Below are 23,187 nucleotides of genomic sequence, written 5' to 3'. Positions count from 1 at the left end.
AATAGAATAGGGAAGGGGGCGGGCTTTACTGAGAAGGACCAATCGAACTGACAGAAGGGCGGAGCGCCACACGCAGTCAGGCGGAGGCCGCTGCCGCGGGGCCTGGTTATCGCTGTTCAGCGCAGCCCGGAGTCGCCTAGGCCTGAACTCCTACCCGGGTCCCCGGCTCGGCCTCAGCTGGCGCGACCCTGGTCCCGGGCCCGCGAGGACACCACAGGCTACCCCCCCCGGGGGTGGGGAGCGGAGCCGCGGGTCAGCTCTGCGAGCGCCCCGCGCTGGCCTGACCGGCCCCGCCCCCGCCCCGGGCCATGGCCCAGCCCTTGTCCAGGCCCCTGGTCCTGTCCCCATCCAGGCCTTGGCCGCCGGACCCTCCCTTGCCCCGCTTCCCAAATCAGTCCCAGCCTCAGCCTGGGTACCAGCGAATGCCCAGATCCGGATCCCAGCCCAGGCCCCACCTCCAGTCCCAGTCCCAGGCCCTGGCCTGGCCCCCATCCCGGCCTCTACCCTTGGTCCACCTACTGTCGCAAAGCCCAGCCCAGCCCCTGTCCCAACCCCATCCCCAATGTTTACTTACTCTTCGGGCCCAAACCCTGCCCTTGCTCCAGTCCCCATCACAGCCCCTCCTTCTTTCCCATCCCCTGCCCTTGTTCAAGCCCCAGTGCCCAGCCCAGCCCAACCCATTATCTTCTCCTTTTCCCTCATCTCTGTGTTTACCCAAGTCTCTCCCACTACCCACCCCTCTCTCTCACATCCTGACCCTCTCCCAGCCTCGTCTCAGGTCTGGGCTCCAGCTGCCGCCAGTCCTATTGCTGCTGTTGCTGTTCTCTGTCCTTGGCCCAGGGGCTGGTGAGTGCAGAAGCAGCAAAGACTGAGGCAGGGATGGGGTTCTGTCAGGGAGGGTTGGACTGCAGGGATCCAGGAGAGGTGGGACCTGGGTAACTAGATCATTGGGAAAGAAGTGTGTTTGGGGGGGTGGGGTGGGGGTGGGGTGGGGGGGGGAACGGGGAAGAGAAACATCTGAGAGGAATTGGGAGGACCAGAAGAGAGGTAACTCTGGGCTTGAGTTTCAGCAGGTGGCTTATAGTTCCTAGGACAGAGACTCTAAGGTTTTCTTTCCTGGTGTCCAGCCTGACCCCATTTTGACTCTTGCTTTTCCAAGGAAGTCTTGCACCTCTTCACGAAGTTTGATGGAGGAGACGTAGTTCCACATCGGACAGCCTTTAGTCCAATGTGTGGGAAGAGCTAGCCTATACTTTTGGGATATTGAGCATGTATTAAAACAAGGCAAAGAAAAGAGATTTGAAAATAACATATAGCGAACAGATGGATATGGATTAGTTTCCATTAAAATGAATTTTCTTCTTGTAATGAGGTGTTTTTTTTTTTTGATTTTTTTTTTTTGTTTTGTTTTGTTTTTTTTTTGCATTAAGCTTGATTTGCCTAGGGGTAATTCCTGACACTTCGAGAGAAGGGTTGAAACCCAGAGACCATTTTACAGATGGGGAAACTGAGGCTCAGTAGGGAACCAATTTGCCCAAGGTCGTTCAGGGGCTAGAAAAAGTGTTCCCTAATTCCTATTTCATACTAGTGGTTTTTTCCACTGTTGTGTGTGCCTAATAGGAAAACAGACCCTAGTGAGGAAAGGCTCAAAGCACAACGTGTCCTCTCCCCTGTCTGCCCACAAGGGGGCTTCATCCACAAACTGTTCCTCATTTGTCAGTTGTCAGCCTAGGGCCACCATTCAGCAAGGAAGTGAGAGGGAGAGGTCCAACTTCTTAATGGGTGGAATGTGGGAGGAGGAGTTGGTCCCAGCCATAGGAGATATGCTATAAAGATAGCCCCATTATGAGGAGATTACTGTGTTCTTCTTGGCCTCAACCCCAAGCCACCTCAGATGGGTGGCACTCCAGACAGGATGAAGATGGCAGTCTTTGGCAAAAACAATTAACAGAGCAGCTGGAGGTGGGGGCCGAGCTTCAGTAAGCAGTAAGCTCTGGGGGGACCTGGTTCAGTGTCCAAGTTTGAGATCAATGAATGCCAAAGGTCGCCAGCCCTGCAGAGATGTCCAAGCTCTTTGTATATGCTCACTGGTATCTGGGCACTTATGTGTCTGTGTGTATAGCTGAGGGATCCGTGGGAATGCTGGGCGTATGCAGTGTGTGTACATGCTTGTGCTTTGGTGAGTGTAAGCTCATGTATGTTGTGTGGGGTACATGTGAACCTGTGTGTTTTCTGAGTGCTTATGTTATTGTGTGAGAGGAAGGTGCATATTGTGGCCCACACATGTCTTCTTCAGATCTTCCTGCTCTTCCCGGAGACAGTGTGCTGAAGTGTTACCTTCCCAGTGGATAGTTCCTTGGTTGGAGGCAGTGTCGGATGTCTCCCACAATATTTATAAGTAATGCATGTGCCCCCAGCCTGACTTGTTGAAGGAAGGAGCTGTAGAAGGACTCAGTGTTGATTATTGCTTCTGACAAACTGGGTGCTCATCAGAGGTAGTAGCCAGGTCAGTTTTTCAGTTTCGGCTAGGAAGAGTCTGTATTGTTGAGCCCAATTCATAACTTCCAATCTTGTCATCGTGGCTTCTTTATTCATGAGCCCACTAAACAAGCATGAGCTGGCTAGAGGAGGAGAGTTACTGACAGCCACAGAACTGTAGAAAGCTAAAATGTGGATTAAAACAAAATTGTCCAGAAGCTGGTTAAGGTGGTCTGTAGAGAATTGTAACAAAGTTGGAAAAGAGTGCTGAGTAGGCCCTACTGCACAGGGTTGCCCATAATGCTTTTAATAGTCACTGCCTTGTAACTGTGGCCTGGCCAGCAGGGGTGCTCTATGACTTAGTAGTGGTGGTTATAGGTTTTGCCTGAGGAGAGGCTGGCAATGTCACAGGACCATCATAGCACAATCAATCTCAATAAATGCTTATTGTTGGCATCGATCTCATTTCAAGAATGATGGTATCTCCTGGTCTCCTGGTCCGACCCTAGTCCTTGGGTCTTTTTCTTAGGCCAAGCTGACTGCATTTGCATAACCCAGGCATGCCTTGCTATTCTAGGAAATGACCTTTCATTCTACCTAGTGCTATCACTACTAGCAGGGCAAGCCTAAGCCTCTGTGTGTGTGCGCGTGCGTGCGTGTGTGTATGTGTGTGTGTATGTGCACCTGTGTGTGTGTATACATGCGTATGTATTTCAGGTGATGGAGAATCATCTGAGCTTCATGTGGAAGTACTGGGGCATCCAGGATAGGTTCATCTGGACTTGGCTGGATCCTTACTCATGCTTCCTCACACAGCTCTGCAGGCCCTGGTGAAATCAAACCAAAACTTGAAGTGAATGGGATTGTAGATGCTTTAAGCATCTGTTCTTAGAACTTCTAGGTTGTTCTCACTATGTCCAGTTACTTCTCATGCCCTTTTCCTACTAGTCTATTCTGTGACCTCTGTAGCTCTTGGCCACTTTTGGAGTGGCTTAACTAGTTCCCCAATTTTCCAGGCCATGCCATGCTCCTTTGAATCACAGGGCTTTTTGTGCTTGTCTATCCATTGTTTCCCAAAAGTCATTAGCTTGCTTTTCACCACCAGCTCTCTGGGGGCCTGGCCAAGATTTCTTCTTAACAGTAGCAATGGCTCATTCAGTGACCCATTCTGGTGCCAGCTTTGGGGAAGAGAAGTTCTCACCTAACCACAACAGAGGGTGCTCCAGAGCTCTGCTTTCTCATAACAATAGTATCCAGGCTATTCAGCTCTTGGCTTTCTGCCTTCCATTTGTCACAGCCAGGGCTCCTAGGAAGCTGTCTTCCCCATCAGCTGGTTCATTTCCCTTCATCCCTCTTGAATACACTGCCACTGCCCTCTGAATGCTGCTCTGTGAGCCTCTGGTTCATGGGCTCGATTTGTAAGGTGGCAGGTCTTCCTTGCTGACAGTTGAGAACGATCATGTAGTCTGAACTGAACAGACTGGTGCTTGGGTATGACCATGGCCTTCGAAGATGAGCACAGGCTAGTCAAGGGCCAGTGGCCTCCACTTCCCTGTAGGGAGACTCTTGGGCTTCCTGCAGTTCATTGGGGCCAACTTTAACCAGTTCCGTCCTTCAGCAGCCTCTCTTTCCCAGATACCTCTTTCTCTGTTATTTCAAATACTTCATTTTTGGAGTTATAGCTTTCATTTCCATAGAGGGTGATTATCAGACTAGGGAAGGCTTGTGAGTATTTCGTACTTGGCTAAAAACTCTACTCCAGGGTCTCCCTCTACCTGTCCCCTCTACTGCTGAAGCTGCTGAGTTCCCAACCTTCTCAGCTGTCCTGGGGGCATTGTCTGGACTTCTCTGGGACTGGTCTTAAGTCTTCACAGCAGTCAGATTTCCCAGACCTTTGCCTACCATTTGGGACTCTCTCACGTCCATCTAGCCGAGCTACTGGGTTATTTTCACTGGTGTTCGCCTGGCTAGCTGCTGACACCAGACTTTCACCTTGGCTTTGCTCCTGACAACAATGATCAGGTATCTTGGCATTTCAGTTAGAGATGACCCCCACCCCGAATATGAATATTCCTAAGTAGTTTAAGATTCCATGGGGTCATCAACTGGCTGCCTCACTGGGGCCTCCCTCCTGGGAAGTGCCCTCTGGCTGTTCATTCTGAAATCTAGAGGGCCTGTTGACTCTCCTTTCCTCCTCTCCTAGGTGCTCTCGTGGTGGCCTGCCAGCTCCTGTCCTTGCCTCTGCCACCCAGGCAGTCGGTCCCCTTGCAGCCTCACCACATTTTCTCCTACCCCTCCTGGCCGCCCGCCCCCCGTGCCCTGTGCCCTGAGCCAGTATACAGACAGCTCTTGTGAAGCTTCTGAGGGTTTTTACTGCTCCTGACCACAGGGGAACAGAAAGGGGAAGAAAATAAACAAGGAAGTTACACAGTTTCATGCTGACTCCCAAGCCCCACAGGTGGAGTTCCAGCTTGCTCAGTGGCCTAAGAGCCCATGCCAATACACACACTTGCATGCATACCGTCCACACCTCTGTTTTGTTAGACTTGGTCAGAGAACAATGATTCCTAAGTTAGGGGTAGCTGTGGGGTCATATAAAGGGTCCTGGTTTTGGATTTATACAGATGTAGCTTTGAATCCTCAGTTTGGTCTAGGTTTAAGCCTCAGTTTCCTTATCTGTAAACATAGGTCATTTTTCCCAAAGTCATTGTAAGGATTAAAGCAGATGATGGATGGCTAGGGCAGCAGGAGACCCAGTTCCTGGCTCAGAGGAGAGCATTCATTGAGTGGGTACTATTGGTGAGGAACACTTGTGTGCCTGCTGCTTCATGTAAATGTCCTCTGTCCTACCCTGCTCCTTTTCTTTTGCCTGCTCCCCAGGAGGCCTCTTCCTGACTGACTACTCAACCTGCTCACCTCGCAAGCTGAGTCCTTTCCGCTCCTTTGCCAGCACTGAACTCTTCCACTTCCATGTTCCAGAGGACACATTCCTGGCTGTTTGGAACCTCCTCATCTTCAAGGAGCAGGGGGGAACCTTTGGGGACCACTGCCCAGACCAAAGTGTGACTGTGTGAGTGTTTGAGTTAACCTCCTGACCCCCACTTCTAACCCCAAACAAATTTCTAAACTAAAGTGTGACTTTAGTCGTATCTAAACTGACTTCCTGACCCTGACCCTTGACCCTTGTCCAGATTGAAGTGTGACTGAGTGAAGGCCAAGACCTCTGTCTCCTGACTACTTCCTGACTGCTGTTTGACTGTGTGAGTGCCTGAGCTGACCTTTTACCCCTTCTGTGCTGACACCTAACCTGGAACCACTTTGTTATATTTGTTAGCATAGGGAATTCACTTGTTTTACTGGTGATGAGTGACAGTTCTCCTTTTTTCCCCCCATTTCCCATCTCCCACCCCATTGCCTGCTTTCTTCCTCTCCTCATTCTGGTCCCCAGGTATTTCCGGTCGGGGGCACCCCCTGTCATCAATCCCCTGCACACACACTTCCCAGGGGACACAGCTGTGCCTGGGGTTTTCTCACTGACCCTCAGCTGGACACTGCCCAACCGTACCTCAGGCATCTTTAACGTCAGCAGCCCCTTACCTGGGGATTGGTTCTTGGCTGCTCACCTTCCCCAAGCCCACGGCCACATCTCTGTCAAGGTGGGTTGATGCTATCTAGGGCAGGAGGGGTCAGAGCTGCTTCTCTATCTCTGCTGAATTCCCCCCATGGGCTACCTGGCATACCAGCCTTGTACCAGGGTAGGCAACAGCATGAGGGTAGTTGGGGTGGGTCCTAGCTGAGGCCAGCAGATCACTTGGTGGACCAGAGGCCATGATCTGTAAGAAGTAATTTGGGAGCTTCAGGAGGACATGGTGGGTCCATGTAAGCTGAAGGGAAAGTCCAGAGTCTGCATTCAGCCAGAGGATCCGGCACTGCAAAGTGGTGTTCCTTCCTACTAGAAGGTTCAAGGGATAATCTAGGTGATCAGAAGCCAGCCAAGGACAGGTCAAATGCTGTTACACAAACCCAGGGCTAGTTTTGTTCTACATCTTGATTGGTGAGAGCCCTACAGACTCTCCTAGGCTGCAGCCCAGTTGTTAGTCCATCTGGGAGAATATATTCCTCTTTTATCATATTTTCAACTCTTCACATGATCTAGAAGAACACTCTGGGGGAGGGTGCTCTTTCCTGTTAAAAGGAGGCTTTGGGCAGCTGGTTTCCATCCTGACCATTGCCTCCCTTTCCTCCAAGTATCTGCACTCATTTCATAGAGCAGAGGTTGTTAAAGTCTGAAGTATAGGTTCAAAGGTCAGGATGTTTCTCCATTCTGGTTTGGAGGAGAAGGAAATGCTCCAGAATTTTCTCGCCACTCCCAGGTGTTGGTAAGGCCAGACTTCCTCCTTGTAGTAAGAGGATCGATAGGTTTCTTACTCTTGTGTGTTGGTGGGGAGGGAGGGTTTGATGATCTGGCCATTGTCAGAGTGGGCTGGCCTTGTGGAGGGGGGCAGTGTTAAAGACCAAGCATGAGCAGAATAAGGATTTAAAGAACAGGATGCTGAAGAAAATAAAAGCTAGTGGGGTTTGGCCATTGAGAATTGAGAGGGGCAGAAATTCCCAATTGATGAAGATCTGACTGAGCGATATCTCTCCAGGCTGATTTCCTGACTGTGTTGGACTCACCTCTCCTTCTATAGTAGCTCTGCATTCAAAGAAGGTGTTATAATGCTTTGGAATGAACTGAATCACACAGGAGCAAGTACTGTTGTCAAAGATGGGAGTTAGGGCTGAGGTAGTATCTCAAGGTCTTAGCGATGGGCCTGTTGAGTGATGTGTAAGAGAACTTCCTATCAAGGCCTTGGAGCCTTCTGGATGAGAGCATTTTGAGAGCTCACCTGGAAATGGCTCTTGATTCTAGGTAGGTCTTGATTCCCATCAGAAGTAAGTGTTATTATCTTCAGGAAAATGTCTTAGGTCTCTGGCCAAATCCCAAAGAGCCTATTCATGATACTACTCAGATCTTGGACTCCCTTTGTGAGAACTGACAGGAAAATCCTTCTGAAGCCTTGTTCTAGTTAACCAAAAACTTTCTGGGTAAGCAGGAGGAACCTGGGGCCTAGGCCTGGGCTGGGATTATGGGAGCTAACACCTGGTTAGGAGAGTTCAGAATCAGTTTTGGTTGACATATCCCTTTGCAACTGGATATAGTAAGTGGGGCCTGGGGGCCTTGGTACTGAAAGCTGGAGCCCTAGCCAGCAGAGCTCCGTAGGGTGTGGCGAAGTTAGGGAGAAGAGGGCACAGTTACCTTCCTCATGAATGGTAGGAGACCTGGACGCTGAGAGATGTAGCTCTTCAGTTAGGCCTATTCTAGAGACTGAGTGTGGGGGATGGGGCGGGGTGGGGGAGGGTTATCTTTGTTGTCTCTCTGAGAATTTGACTACCTTTTGGAGTCTTATATGGGCCTCTAAGGGCTCTTAAGTTCTCTAGTTAATTCCCTAGATTCAAGCCTGTGAGTGGATTGTCCAGAACACTTCTAGGGCTCCATCTTCTTGACTTGCTTCATCTTTATATCATAGTCCTGACTTCCCGTGAGGCTTAGTCAACACAGGACGTAATGTGGGTTCAGGAATATCCTTGGGTGGGGACCGAAGAGTCGCAGCAATAAGAAAGCAGTGCTGTGTCTAGGGCCCTCCTCTGCTTTGGTGGTGAGCTCTGACTTCCCTTTAAACCTTAGTCCTTGAGCTCCTGCTTTATTACAGGCCTTGGATTGGGTGCTAGGGACACAGATAAAAAAAAAAGATGTATGTTAGTGAGATACAGGAGATATTCTAAGAGGACAAAGGAGATAGCTGACTCAGCTTGGTAATATGGTAGAGGTGCTTTTAGGAAGTGAGGCCTGAAGTCGAGAAGGCAAGGAAGGGCATTCTAGGTGGTGGGAGCAGCATGGGCTAAAGCATTGAAGGGAGAACTGAAGTGGATCAGTGTGCGATGGGTGAGGGAGCTGGAGGGGTGAGCAGAGGCCAGATTATGAAGTGCCTCGAAATTTGAATTTTATCCTGAAAGCGACGGAGCCTTAAGAGGTTGTAAAAAGAGAAGTAACTTATCTGACCCAGGTCACTCTCCTGAGCTGTGGTCCCATATTTCTGCTATTCCCTGTGTCTTTGTTATTCACTAGCATATTCCCAGCATCCAGTACAGAGCCTGGCCTGCAGTGGGGGCATGGCAAATGTTTATTGCCCTTCTGCCATCTTCTCAAACATATTGCCCCAAACTGACCTCACTTCTACTTTTCTCTTCCTGTTCTTCCTAACAGCTTCTTCCATCTTGACCCCATGCCCTCCAGCTCCTTGCCTTTCTTGTCTTAGAATGTGCATTTATCCTGTGGTACCCAGCTGCCAATCTGCCTTGGGAGACTGGCTTTTGGGTGGTGAGTAATGTCTGGCACCCAAATGGCTCATTAGGGGAAAGTTCTCCATATGTCTGGGGCACAGTTCTCCTTGAATGCATCCTCTTCCAAGCTCCAAGGTTTGAAAGTAAATGAAAGCAGGTAAAATAATGAAAACGACGATAAGGAAACCAAAGAAGCAGATTATAGAAGAAATGATTTGGTTGAATCCACCAACTAGAATGAAGCATGGCTCATTATCTCAACTGAAGAGGTTAAAATCTGCTAATCGTGCTCTTTCTGCCCTTCCTCTTCCTTCTAAATTATTTTATTTGTGTTTCGAATAGGTAATGTATGCACCTGGTACAACATTTGAAAGGTACGAAAAGCAGTGAAAAGTAAGTCTTTCTCTTGCCTTTGTCTCTTTCCGGCCCCCACTTCTCTAGTAACTAGCTTTTAATTAGTTCCTTACTTTTCCCTTCTTGAAAGACTCTCTCTTCTTGGCCTTTGTGACTTTACAGAACAATCCTGGTTTTCCTCCTGCCCACTGCCCATTCCTCTACCTATTTTCCTGGGTTCTCCCTGCTTGATCATGCACATTGTGGGGTCCCAGTGCTTGGGCCTGGGAAACTCCTTTCTTATTTCTCCATTCTCTTGCTAGGTGTCTCCAGCACAATAATTTTAAGTACCACCTATAAGTTAATGCCTTCCAAGTATATTCAGTGAGTTCTAATTTCTTTGAATCTCAGACTTTATGTCCAACTGCTTATTTAACATCTCCAACTGGATGTCTAAGAAATGTCTCAAATCTAGTTTGTACAAATTAAAACAAAGCCAAAAGTAGAAGTCTCTTTAATTCCCATTTCACTTCTCTCAATCCAAGTCTTCTCTTTCTCTAGTCTTCTTTTTCTCAGTAAATGGCACTGCCATTCACCAATTGCTCAAGGCCCAAATTTAGGTGTCATACTTGATTCTTCTTTTCTCCTTATTTCTCTAAAACCAATCCATAAAGAAAAGTCTTGTCGACTATACTTCTAAAACATGACCTAAATGCATCCACTTTTCTCTATTTTCTCTTAGCACACTTTCCCTCAGCTTTCTCTTGGGCCACCACAGTAACCTCATAAGTGGTCTCCCTGCTTTCACTCTCATCCCTCTCGTCTGTCCGGCATTTATTTACTTGCATGTTGATTGTTGCTGACTGTCAGCCAGCAGATGTACTGGGTACTGGGATATTATGGAGAAGTATCTTTGGGCATCTTCAGTCTGCAAGCCCCATCCAGAGCCTGGCAGTGACCACCCTGCTCAGGCCTTTCTAAAGAAACCCAGCCTATGTATAGTATACTAGGACATTCTAGGAATCGATCTAAGGCCATCTACTCCAGCTTCTTTTGGATGCCGCTTCTCTCTTTTGGCCCTCCTGCTTTCTCAAGTTTCCTGGGGTTGGCCCTGTATCTTCCATGACTGCTGATGCTGACTTAGTTTGAACTCTCACTTAGCTTCTGCCTTGGCTTCTGTTGTGAGGACCTGACTTCTGATGCTCTTTCTTTGGCTCCATTACAGGATGAAGGTTGCTGCATTTCTGTAGCTTCCCTGGTCTCTACTGACTGAATGCTTCCCTCTACAACAAGGGAGGGGTATTGGATATTTACCTTATACAGTTTAAGGAAGGAGCACACCTTAAACATTGAGGTCATGTCCACTTATCTTTCAGTTATGCCAGTAGCAAGCAAAATGTGAAACAAAGTGTTTCTTCCCCTGGACTGTCCAGCAAGGAAATGGGCCACTTCCTGAGCTTGAGCCCCCACCCTTGGGGATCATTCACAAGGTTATTGTGGTGGTGATTCCAAACATAGGAAGTGGAGTTGATGAAATGGCTCATGATAGTAGTTCTTGTACTTAAGGGTTTGACACCACAGATGAGGGACACCTGCTTTGGATATCAGAGATGGAGGTCTCTGATCAGCTAGGTTGGTTAGGAGCTCTCAGAGGGGACCCTATTTTTGACACCCTTTCTTTAACTTAACAGATGTTTTTTAGCACCTCGTTAGCCAGGTAGTGTGCTAGGCATTGGGGAATGCACTGATGCAAAAGCACAGAAAAATTTCAGGCAGAGGGTAATGGGATATTACAATCTGGCATCAAGGCCTCCTTCCAGCCTTGTGGAGCTTTGCTGGAAGCCAGTGCCTTAGCTGGCCTGTTCCATGTTGTGGAACTTAGTGGATGTCGGAGCCTGAAACTTCTTTGTCCCAGAACAAGGTTTAGAAGTATGTCTCAGTCAGAATAAACACATAAGTGAATAGTGCCCTCTAGTTTATTGGGCCAGCACAAGGTCATTTGTCCAGATCAGAGAAGCCTAATCAAGAGGCCCCTCCTCCCCTGAGCTGTTACAATTGCAGGGCTTAGATAGCGGCAAATGATGCAGAGGGGGAACCTGAGCAAGAGTCACTGGAGAGTGCTGAGGCTGTATGGGCCAGAGGTGATGCCCAGTTGAGAAAGGTTAGGGATTTGATCCAGAAGAGCAGCTAAGGAAGATGAGGCTGTTCTCCAGTAACAAAGAAACCCAGCCTGAGGCAGAAAGAGCAGATGTATCTGTGGGTCTCTTGAGGCAGAGCGGAAGGTGGGACAGAAGGCAGGCTTTGGCTTCATAAAGATCAGAGTTGCTCCCAGTTGAGTCGGTTTATTTCTTCATTCATTGACTCAGCAAACATTCATCTGTGAGGTATACACTTTACTTTAGGCTCTGTGTCTAGGGGAACCAAAATAAAATAAGACCAGGTTCCTGTTCCCAAGTTGCTTACAGTCTAGAGGTTGCCTGTAAGATAAAGAATGGCCCTTCCCTGGGGTGGTTAAAGGAGAGGCTGGACAGGCACTTGGGTGGGGCGGGTAGGGGGATAAAGGGAATTAAAGATTCAGTCTGGAGGGGAAGGAGGAAGTTTGGACCCAAGGCCTTTAAGGAGATTTCCAATGGCCAAAGAGAGCCAGCATTCTAAGTTCCTGAGGGCTTGGTCCGGGAAATGGAGTGGTTTAAAATTACCTTGAGGGGAATGTTCTGGAGGAGGGTTCAGACTGGAGGAGGGGCAGCTGGGGCCTGATTGTCCTGAAGGCCTAGGTTTGAATCTCAAAACCTTAGCCAATGCTGAGGATCACAGGAGTCAGAGAGACCTCAGTTAACAGGCAGGAGGCCAGAGGGGGTTTGTGCCCCACCAGTTTGTATTTGCCTTGCTTTAATAGCACCCTTGCTGTCTCTCCCCTCCTACCACGGCTGCTTTTGCCTCAGGGTCTCCAGGATGAGTGTCAGTACCTCCTTCAGCCGCAGCTGATTGTCCGGCGTTTGCTGGACGTTGCCGTGCTGGTGCCTGGCCGTCCCTCAGAGCAAACCCTCTCCCCCCATAATCGCTCGGCCCTGTACAAGTAAGTCACCCCCTCCACCCCCGCCCCCGCCAAACCTGTCCCTTTCCTGGCCACAAACAGGAAACAAGGTTCTCTTAGCCTCTCAGCCTACCTGCCTGTTCCTGCTCTCCAACCTAGACTGCTGGGCCACCCAGAGGCTCCAGGGAGGGTTGGACCCCTGCCTTTCTTTCTCCTAGCACAGAGGGGAGGACCCGAAAAGGCCTCCTGTTCTCCCGTGTCCCCTGCTCCTCCCTGCCTTCTTCCTGGTGTTTCCCTCATTCTGGTGTCCCTCTCACCTTTCCGTACCCCATCTTTTCTTACCCCCAACCTCTTCTCTGCCCAGGGTCTTTGTGCCCAGCTTCACCTACAGGGTTTCAGCACAGCTGGTGTGTGTGGGGGGCCGCGGGGCATCTGCCTGCCCCCTGACACTGCGCCTACGTCCCAAGGCTCCACCTCTGCACAACTCAAGCTCTGTGGCCTGTGGAAGTGCCTTGGTATGCCAGCTGGAGCTGGCACTGCCCCCCTGGGGGCACTGGGTCTACGTGCGTGTGGAGACGCCATCCCGGACCCCTGGCAGGACCATCCACTTCCAACTGTGTGTGCGGTTGCAAGGTCAGAAGCCCCACATCTGCCCCAGCCACCCAGCTTGTGTTGACATCTGTCACAGGGAAGAGGCAGGCATAGTGGCTGTGTTCATTGACCCTCTGCTATGTCCCTACAATCTCCCTGACCCCACACAGGCTCCTTTGCACTCCTCTAAGCCCTTCCACTTGGAGATTTAAGTCATTGGAAGGCCTTTAGATAATTTTTTTGCACCTGATTTAGGGCTCATTAAGGGACCTGATTACTTCCTTGATTTACTCTCTTTTAGTTTACTCTCTGGGACACTCACTGTTCTTGTGAAAGCCCGTGCAAGTCAGTGAGAGGGCCTGTTATCTATTTCAACAGAGTCTTCGTTGTCCTTGGGAGGGAGAGGTGACCTTATTCCCTCCACCATGACATTCCATTAGCGGTTGCACCAGGAAACCGTCGGGCCCTATCCTGTGACCCTGGATGCTCCATACTCCCAAGGGACATTTGATTCTAGTTCTCACCCCTTCCCACGTTTTTCTAGATCCTGCCTGGTTCAGACCTGGTTTGTGGTGGGGCTGTAGGGCTGTGAAGGGAGCAGGCCTCAGCTTCGATTTTCTCTGCCCCACAGAGTGTCCGAAGCCCAGCCTGTCCCGTGCCCTGGTCCCTGGAGCTGCCATGAACATGCCCCAATCGTTGGGCAACCAGCCACTGCCCCCAGAGCCTCCATCCCTTGGGGCCTCTGTGGAAGGACCTGGGGCCACATCCCTACCTGAGCACTGCTGGCCAGTGCGCCCGACACTGCGCAATGAGCTGGATACCTTCTCCGTCCATTTCTACATTTTCTTTGGCCCCAGCGTGGCCCTCCCCCCTGAGCGCCCTGCTGTGTTTGCCCTGAGGCTGCTGCCGGTACTGGACAGTGGAGGTGTCCTCAGCCTGGAGCTCCAGCTCAATGCGGTACTTCGTGGAGCATGGGGAGGCTGCCCTATGGGAAACTCTAAGGAGAAGGTGTCAGGGTGTGAGGGCCCTTACCTCCTCCTGGAAGCCTATCCAGGTTGCTTTCACCCAACTTTATTAGACCGATTCTGGTCAACATGCCCTGAATATTGACTCTACTACGACTGGGCTGGGTCAGGCAAGGCAATTGAGAGTGGTCCAGATTTCTCCAGTTTTGTAGACTAACCTCCCACTTACTAAGGGCCTCTCTCTATAGCAAGTGCCTATGCCTCTCTTGCATATCTCCTGTGATGGGGAGTTCAGCACCTCTTGAGGCCTTGTAGTCTATATTTAGAGAGCTTTGATTGCTAAAGGCAGTTCTGATACTCCATCAGAATCGTTCTCCGTGGATTTTTACCCACTGATCTTTGTTTTGCCCCAGAAGCTATATTCCAGTAAATCTATACCTGTCCTTTTTAAAAAAATGTAGAGACTTGATTTTCGAGAGCAGTTTTAGGCTTGCAGAAAAATCGATGGAAAATACAGTTCCCATAGCCCCCTTTCTTTCCCTGCATGGTGTCCCGTTATTCACATCTTGCATTAGTGTAGTACGTTTGTTACATCCCTCTCTTATTTTATCCCTTCAGATGCCCCTCAGCCTCCCCGAAGCTGAACAACAGCAATGTCTTAGACCTCTCCCCATCCTCCATTGTCTCCTCTGTTAACACTTTTGGTCATCATGTCTCTAAAACTAGTGATCTGAGTGGTCTGACCATTGTGGCAGATAGCCTTTGTGCAGCTTGAGATCAAGTTACCTCTTTTAGCTGCTGCATTATACTGTGATTGTCTGGGGCTTGTGGTGAACTAAGATCTCTGGATCTTTTTCCTTTACTTACTTTTTATATTCTTCAAAACAATTGTATTTATTTACTCTTTAATTATAAAAATTATGGGATCACATATAAAAGCTTTGGAAAATAGAGAAAGACAGCCTCAAACACAACTAACTGCTTTGCTTTTTGGTATGCATCTTCCCGGTCCTTTTCCACATTAACTGCTTGCTATATTTATCTAGTTGTAACCAAGGGGCATAGACGTTTTTGTTCCCTGAGCTTCATTCATGAGATCTGTTGCTAATTCTCATCTCGTGTCTTTGCAGTGAACTTTTTAACTTGAATGGAAGAATTTATGTTTATCTTTGGGACATTGCCTAATACTGGTTTGGGTCTTGGGCCTTCTCTGTTTTGTGTAATTCACACACTTGAAAAGCTAGTCTTCTATACCTGTAAGTCATTATTTTCAGTATTGAATAAGACTGGGCTGTGGGCAGAACCCTGCATCAGGCCATTAGTGACTGTTTTGGGTAGACATTGATCCAATAATGTATGTACTGTTCCCTCAGCCAGGGATCCTTTTAAATCTCCAACCCCACTGTTCTTGGGGCAGAAACCACTTTCCTTTGAGCAGACCCGAGACTTGATCTGTGGCTTGATGTGTTCTTTTATGGGACATGACTCAGAACTTTCTAGTGGTCCTGCCAGTTAGGACAGAGCTGATTCTTCAACCTTAAGATGTTCCTTATTTTCATACTCAGATTCTGTATGATTCTGTCTGGCTAAAACTGTATGTATTTTATGTTTGCTTATTGGGCGGTGACAGTGAAGTTTTGATTTGGCCTTGAAACCAGAGAGTCCATATCAGAAACCAGCTGCTCTCATACTTGTTCTTCCTTAGTATCCTGAGAGTAGAGGCCCAGCCTCCTGCAGTCCCTCACCCTGTCCCTCTCTGCATTCTAGTTCATTTACTCCAAGGGGCATCTGCATACATTCCACTCATCTGCATGCTGTGACCCTTGCTACACACCTCAGACAGCTATTATATTTATTCTAAAAGGTATATTGGCACATCTACTCTGACCTTTCCCTCTAAGTATTTTGATTTTTTTCCCTTGGATCAAGAACTTGACATTTGGATTAGAGAACTGCATACCTAGAGGACATTGTTTTCTTTGGCTCCAGGCCACCCAGCCCCACAATGACCTTTACTGAATAATACTTTGGCATATTGCTCTGTCCTTGCACCGAGGAAAGTTATCAGCAAGTTGTATGAAATTCATTCTCTTGTTAAAGAGAGGATGCATGACAGCACTCAGTGCTTCTTTGATAAGGATGGACCTGAGAACCACCCCTTTGGTTGCTGTACTTCCCATGTTACTCTCTCTGATTATCCTTTATCTGATGGACTCACAAATCTGGTTACTCATGTTTTCTTTTTTGCTTGGGTTGCATCAAATATCTGACCTACATCTAGAAACAAACTTTATTTTCCATCCTGATTTTTAAATTTTCCTCATGCATTTATTTTATCCTGTTATATGTCTTTAATAAGTTGTCTCAAATCCTTCTTGAATGACCTTATGGCATCCTGCTAACTTTATTCTTGTAGACAACCCTTTACATTAACTCCTGTGGATATCTGGTTTCTTTTCATCTCAGCTGGGTTGCTGCATTTAATCCCTCAGACATTCTATTACAGCTCTTTAGTATCTGGGATCATTTCACCTGAGGAAGAGTATGTTTCTTCACACGTCTCTGGTCCTCAGACCCAGGTGAAGAGAGGAAGATGATTGAAAACTTTACAGTTACCTTTCTTCACAGCTAGTTTCTAGATCCAGCAATAGCACCCCATACCTTTCCCCAACAAGCTAGATAGGACTGAAAAAGAGGGTGTTCTTTCTAGCCTGGACAGTTTAAACGATTCTGCCCAAAAGAAATGATTTGGAATTGGGTCTTGCCCTCTCATCAGTCTTTGAAAGATCTCTGCTGTGGAAGATAGGGTGTTTCCCAGTTTTTCTGTTCTTAAAATGAAGGGAAGAGAGAGGCTTTGGTGTGGAAAGCACCTGCAGGTATGGGATGTTCAGTGAGGGCCTGGAGGAGTTTATGGGGCGGGGTTAACAGATGTAGGAGTCTGAGGTGGTGGTGGTGGTGGTGGTGGTAGGGCCTGGAGGATGTGACAGCTTCTTCTTCATACCTGCCCTCCCCAGAGCTCCATACGCCAAGAAAATGTGACAGTGTTTGGATGCCTGACTCACGAGGTGCCCTTGAGCCTAGAGGATGCAGCAGTGACCTGTTACAAAGGTGAGGGTGAGGAATGGGGGAAGGAGAGGAGACTGGTAGTCCGGGGCGGGGTTAAGGTGGGGGGTGGTACGGAAGAAGGATGGGCTAAAGACTCTGGGAAGTGAGGGCAGGTGGGTAAGGGTTCTTTAGGTCCTGACCCCACACTGATCCCCCCTCTTACTGACCCCTCTCTTCTTTGCTCAGAGACCCTGGCTGGCTTCCTCCTCTCCGTCAGTGCCACCTCCAGAGTGGCCAGACTGAGAATCCCATTCCCGCAGACAGGGACCTGGTTCCTGACCCTCCGTTCCCTGTGCGGGGCGGGGCCACGGTGAGTGGCTTGGGGAGGGACGGGGCCGGGGAGTGCGCTGCTGGGCCCCAGGTGACAGCCAGTGTGCGCGCAGGTTCGTGAGGTGCCGGAACGCCACCGCTGAAGTGCGGCTGCGCACCTTCCTGTCCCCGTGTGTGGATGACTGCGGGCCTTACGGCCAGTGCAAGCTGCTGCGCACGCACAACTACCTGTACGCTGCCTGCGAGTGCAAGGCCGGTGAGCGTTCTGGGCCGTGGGCTTCCTGGGCTCGGGAGGAGGCGACAGCCTGAACCGAGGCTAGGTTTGGAGAGGGTGGGAGGGCAGAGCTAGGATGGGAACACCCTCCACTGGCAGTGGCATAAGGGCTTTGCTAGTGGCCGCCGGAAGTGTCTGCCAAACACATGGCTGCCTTCTGTCGCCCTGCACCCTGTGCCCTTCCCACCCGCAGGGTGGCGGGGCTGGGGCTGCACCGACAGCGCGGACGCGCTCACCTACGGATTCCAGCTGCTGTCCACACTACTGCTCTGCCTGAGCAACCTCATGTTTTTGCCACCCGTGGTCCTCGCCATTCGGAGCCGATATGTCCTGGAAGCTGCCGTCTACACATTCACCATGTTCTTTTCCACGGTATGCAGTGGCCTCGGTGTCTTCCTTCACCGAGTCCTTATTGTGGTGGGTGAGGGTCTGCATTCTCCCCGTGTTGTCCACGAATTTGGAGATGTCTGCACCTTCGTAATATGGGGATGTCTGGAATTCACGATGTCTTCTACAGCAGCGCTTCCCACCTTTTCATATCATGGCATGCATAGAATACAGGTCATTTTTGTAAGACACATTGGGATCATGAACAAGCCTTTGTAACTTAAAATAACCAACAGCCATTGGAGACAGTGAGGGGTCTTCAGCTGTTTCACACACGGCTTGTCCACCTTGAAGGCCAGGGGACCGTCACCTCAGTCTGCTGGCAGAGAAACTCTGTCCTACAGGATGGAATTGTGCCTTTGCCATGAGAGGAGATCTGCATGGGGGCAGGAAATTTGCACTCTCACCCATGTGTCTACATGGACAGTCCTCACTTTCATCACCTTCCATGACTTGAGGCCTACCTGTGCTCATGTTCATCAGACTGAGGATTTGTACAATGTTAGCATGTTCTTTCTTATGGTGTGGAAAGGTATCTCCCCATTCAGTAGCCATGGCTTCCTTGAATTCTCATGGGAACTTTTGGGTAATTTATAGAACAGTATGGCTCTCAGAATACTAGGAGACTTTACAGAATCAACTGTGTCCTGAGGTATCACGGGAAGTGGCAGCGTGTTATAAAATCCCAGCTCAAAAGGAACATTTCGATGAAGATTAATAGTTTTAAACCCCTCCCCTCTCATTATAATCCCTTCCCACTCTTCCATAATCAGAAAAATTCATATTACAAGTAAGCATTACAGATATTCTAAGGAACAGTAGAGCAGTCTGCTAATGTAGACTTTTTTCCCCTGAGATTCAGCATCTAGGGATCTTTTCATCCCATCTCTGGACTCTTGGTATCTTGTGACATACAGTGCCTGCCTATGAGTACTGCAAAAATCTTAGATGGATTCAGACTTTCTTCATGTCTTGACAACAAGGATATCACAAAAACCAATACATGCCTCTTTTGAATATTAATAGATGAGACATATGTCCAAATTACAAAAATCCTACTTACCACTTAGGAGAAAGTGGGAGGCAAATGTCCTGAAACTGAGGGTCATGTCATAGGTTCCTCCACAGATGAAGAAGAGCAGGTTGTACCCATGCCATCTAGAGAGAACTTGGCCCCTTAAGCTAGATGAGAAGTTTTGCTTTATAGTCCCCCTTTTTAGACCTGCTCTGACAGTGCCTCGTTCTATTTTTATATTAGACACTGTTTCTCTTCTTTATTGCCAGATGCTCTTATACTGTTGCTCACCAAATCCTCTAGCAACAGCTGTTCCACCAGCCCACTCTTGGCTGCATGCAGATCTAATGTGATTCACAATTCAGAAGAGTACCTAAGTGTGTCAGGAGCCTGGGGCATGTGGGGAGGGTGTATCTTTTCTCCAGCACATCGCACAAGCATCCTGGGCATTGGCTCCAGAGTGTTTAGTCTTAGGTAGCTCCTCATTTTCTGAATACAATGCCCTATCAACTTGAAAAAAAAAAAAGACCTTCCCCTGGAACACTAAGGGAGCCTAAAGTACCTGGCACTACATACAGAACTTCTACTTTCTTAAATAAGGCAATAAGCAAAAGGTCAAGGAAAAGATACTGGTTCTGATGTGTTACGTAAGGTCCTCCTCTAACTCCCATTTTTTCCTACATGGCCTAAAATGTAGAGCTACTGGCCTTCCATTTTCCCCAGGCAGGTTCCCTCCTTTCCCATTCTTTACTTAGTTTAGACTTATTCCATTCCTCAGCAGTCTCCATTTAAGGACACATTGTTCATATTGTAGGTCACAGTACCAGGACAGTAGATGACAGTCTTCTTCCAGGACAAATCCAGGACAGTCTCCATCTGGGAATAGGGCATTGATTCCTATCCAGAACATAGGAGCAGGCAGTAGGTTTGTTCTTCAAGAGTTAAAAATATAGAATGAAAATATGTAAAAATTTAAAATGTAAAGTATGTTATGTAAGATGATACCATGTTAAAAAAAAAAAAAAGGCAAACAAAAACAAGCCATAAACCCAGCACTTGATTTTATATCAGTTCAAATAATGATAACAGCAAAACAACGTCTACTGCAGGGGTCTCAGATCCTCAGGGCATGGACCAGTACCTGTCCATGACCTGTTAGGAAGCAGGGCTGCACAGCGGGAGGTGGTGAGTGGTTGGTGAGCAAGTAAGCGAAGCTGCACTGTGTTTGCAGCCACTCCCCAACACTAGCATCATTTTCTCAGCTCTACCTCAGATCCCCAGGCATTAGATTCTTATAGAAGCACTGGTCTCTGGTGTAAAAAAGGTTAGGGACTACTGATCTACTGAATACGTACTGTATGTCAGACACTGCTAATTGAATCCTCACAATAGCTTTATGATAATGGATAGGTACTTTTATTATCATCATCCGTTGGCCAAGAGGCCAGAGTCTAGCCCCAGAACTTGGGCCATGGACGAGGATTATAGATGGGCTCTCCAGTGAGCACAAGGAGATAGCGGATGATTAGCCCTTAACCTGGAAGACCTGAACCTCCCTGGTCTGGTGCTCACCACAGCACATTCCAGAAGGAGGAAGATGAGGAAGGTGAGGATGAGGGTCAGGACTGCCAGATACATATGGTTTATGAGGCAGGCCAGGCTTCCCTGCCAAATTCTTCTCTGGAGTAGGGAGTTAGGCATTTCCCAATTCCGTGTAGCCTCTGACCTCTGCTTCTCTGGTGGCAGCACACCATCCTGTGGCCTCTTCAGTTTTGTAGACCTGAATCTCTGCTCCCAGTTTTCTCATTGCCTATCATTTCTTCCTCCAGTTCTATCATGCCTGTGACCAGCCAGGCATTGTGGTTTTCTGCATCATGGACTACGATGTGCTGCAGTTCTGTGATTTCCTGGGCTCCTTAATGTCTGTGTGGGTCACTGTCATTGCCATGGCTCGTTTACAGCCTGTGGTCAAGCAGGTCAGTACAGAGTGGGCCCTGGGGGACAACCATAGCTAAAGTCTACTTGAAATTCACTCCCAGCTTCTCCCTGTGGGCATTGCCAAGTGCCTCTCTTCATCCTGGCCCAGCCCCTGGAGTCCTCTTTCTCTAGGTGCTGTATTTGTTGGGGGCTATGCTGCTGTCCATGGCTCTGCAGCTTGACCGGCATGGACTCTGGAACCTGCTTGGACCCAGTCTCTTCGCCCTGGGGATCTTGGCCACAGCCTGGGTAAGGGTGGGGAGGGCCGTGTGTGGGGGGGTGTCCCAGCAGGACTTGGGTGCAGGGCCCTGGGTATCCGGTCCCCAATTTAAAGTGGGCTTGGACCCTGTCCTCATCACTGCTGCTCTCAGTGCCCATTCTAGTCTTGGCAGGTGCTTTCAGGTCACAACCAGGGCTCAGCAGAAGCCTGAGAGTGACCAGCTCTGACTTGGGTTCCAGGGCCTCACATTCCTGAGCCCTACTTCTCTGCCTCCCGCAGACAGTACGCAGCGTCCGCCGCAGGCACTGCTACCCACCCACGTGGCGCCGCTGGCTTTTCTACTTATGCCCGGGCAGCCTTATTGCAGGCAGTGCCATCCTACTGTATGCTTTTGTGGAGACCCGAGACAACTACTTCTACATTCACAGCATTTGGCATATGCTTATTGCTGGCAGTGTGGGGTTCTTGCTGCCTCCCCGTGCCAAGACTGACCACCGGGTCCCGTCTGGAGCCCGGGCCCGGGGCTGCGGTTACCAGCTGTGCATCAATGAGCAGGAGGAGCTGGGCCTTGTGGGCCCTGGAGGGGCCACTGTCAGCAGCATCTGTGCCAGCTGAGAGAGGCTTTGGGCCTGGCCCTTGGGAAACACGAACCCTTCCCAGGGGTAGAGAGCCCTTGCCAGGGTTCTTCCTGGGAGTGTGGAACCCTTTCAGGGATGAGAGACAAGTTGTATTTCTTAAGGACGTGGAGTCTTTCTTAAGGACATGAAACTCTTCCAGGGACCTGGCATACTTCTGAGGGCCTGGAGTCCTCCTGCATCCACGGAGTCCTTCTTAAGGACTGGAGCCGGTGCAGGGCCACAGAGCCCCCTCAGGACCAAGGAGTCCCTCCTAGGGGCAAGGAGCCCTTCCCAGGGATATGGAGACCTCCTGAGGACATGGATTCTTCCTGGCAGACAAAGCCCTCCCAGGATAAGGCCTCATTCCTGAGGAAATGGAGTCCATCTTGGTGAAACTGAGTCTCCAGTTATCTCCGGGGGCTCAGCAACTCTGGCCTCAGGCCTCCTTCCTGAGGCAGGATCTGGGCTGCGCTTTGCTGGGAAGGGGATTGCAGGACCGCTGGGGCTGGGGCTGGGGCTGCCATCCTGAGTCGATGCAGGTGGAGTCTGGTGTGTCTCCAATGAAGTATTTGCTGGTTCTGTGCTGCCTTTTTTTTCTGGGGCCAGGAGTGTGAGGAGGGGAGGGAAGGAGGGACTGTAAAGAGGTCAGTAGGGGTGATGGGAACCCAGCTGGAATGAGCTGTGGGAACTACTGTCTGAGGCTTTTATGTCAGGCTGCAGCAGCTGGGAGTAGAGAGTGTATGTGTGTGTGTGTGTGTGTGTGTGTGTGTGTGCGCGCGCGCGCGCATGTGATTTAAATCAGTGAGATCATCTTTGTGGTGACCACACTCAACGGGGAAGAAAGCTGAGGTCCAGAAACCTGAACTAGCAGGTAGAAATCTCAGATGCATAGGAAGTATCACAAGAAAGTAACTTTTATTTTGAGCCCTCATTTTCCTAAATGCCAGAAACAGTCTTTTATCAATTTGGAATTTCTTCTCTGTCCACAAGGGTCACAGCTGGGTTCTGAGGTTCTTATATAATGCAAAGATGTGGGAGTGTTCTCTCTAGTCACCATGGTCCATATGGCACCCATGCCCTGGGATTCCCATCCTTCTACCTGGCCCCCAGAGGTGCAGGGGTACAGGTAGGCCATCCCAGAGCAGTTTCTTATTCTCATCTGCATAACCCATTTTAGTCTAAGCTTCGGTACCACTTCTGTGCCACACGCAAAGACCTGTGAAACCATTTCTGCTCTGGGGTCCTGCTCTGGATTTTACTTGACCAACAAGGCCCCTCCCTTTTTGGACCCTTCTGTGCCAATGCGCTCACTGTGTCACCTTCTTCTCTCATCCTACTCCCTAGTTTAGGGAACCTTTTGTTAATCTGGAGGTGGGGAAGCCTTATTTTTACTTACATGTTTTCTCCCAAATCTTTTTGTCTATGCCTTGAGTCTTTTCAGTTCCCTTTCGGGCCTAGGTTTTTGAAGGTCAGAAACCAGGAAAACGTGCCTTTGTTCTCTGTTATCTGTAATCACATCTCTTCCTTGGGGCGCTGA

The 23,187-nt window shown here is 49.2% G+C and overlaps 1 protein-coding gene across 3 annotated transcripts; it reads left to right on the top strand.

Moving 5' to 3' along the window:
- The first annotated feature begins 75 nt into the window (after positions 1-75).
- On the top strand, positions 76-22,229 carry TMEM8B (transmembrane protein 8B). Of its 3 annotated transcripts, none has more exons than XM_016130467.2 (13): positions 76-846; positions 5,359-5,548; positions 5,927-6,134; positions 12,138-12,271; positions 12,594-12,862; positions 13,452-13,777; positions 16,800-16,893; positions 17,077-17,200; positions 17,274-17,416; positions 17,628-17,806; positions 20,666-20,812; positions 20,946-21,062; positions 21,811-22,229. In XM_016130467.2, exons 1-13 carry the CDS (start codon positions 309-311, stop codon positions 22,018-22,020), a joined length of 2,679 nt encoding a protein of 892 aa, XP_015985953.2. In that variant the 5' UTR covers positions 76-308; the 3' UTR covers positions 22,021-22,229. The 3 variants fall into 3 exon arrangements, with proteins under 3 accessions (XP_015985953.2, XP_015985952.2, XP_036073489.1); XM_016130466.2 differs by having other exon boundaries at positions 21,313-22,229; XM_036217596.1 differs by lacking the exon at positions 5,359-5,548 and having other exon boundaries at positions 450-846; positions 21,313-21,939.
- Positions 22,230-23,187: the final 958 nt, after the last annotated feature.

Source organism: Rousettus aegyptiacus, unplaced genomic scaffold (genome assembly GCF_014176215.1).
Source record: "Rousettus aegyptiacus isolate mRouAeg1 unplaced genomic scaffold, mRouAeg1.p scaffold_m13_p_3, whole genome shotgun sequence".
Lineage (NCBI taxonomy): Eukaryota > Metazoa > Chordata > Mammalia > Chiroptera > Pteropodidae > Rousettus > Rousettus aegyptiacus.
Note: the sequence above shows the minus strand (reverse complement) of the source record. Positions and strands in the feature narration are given on the sequence as shown.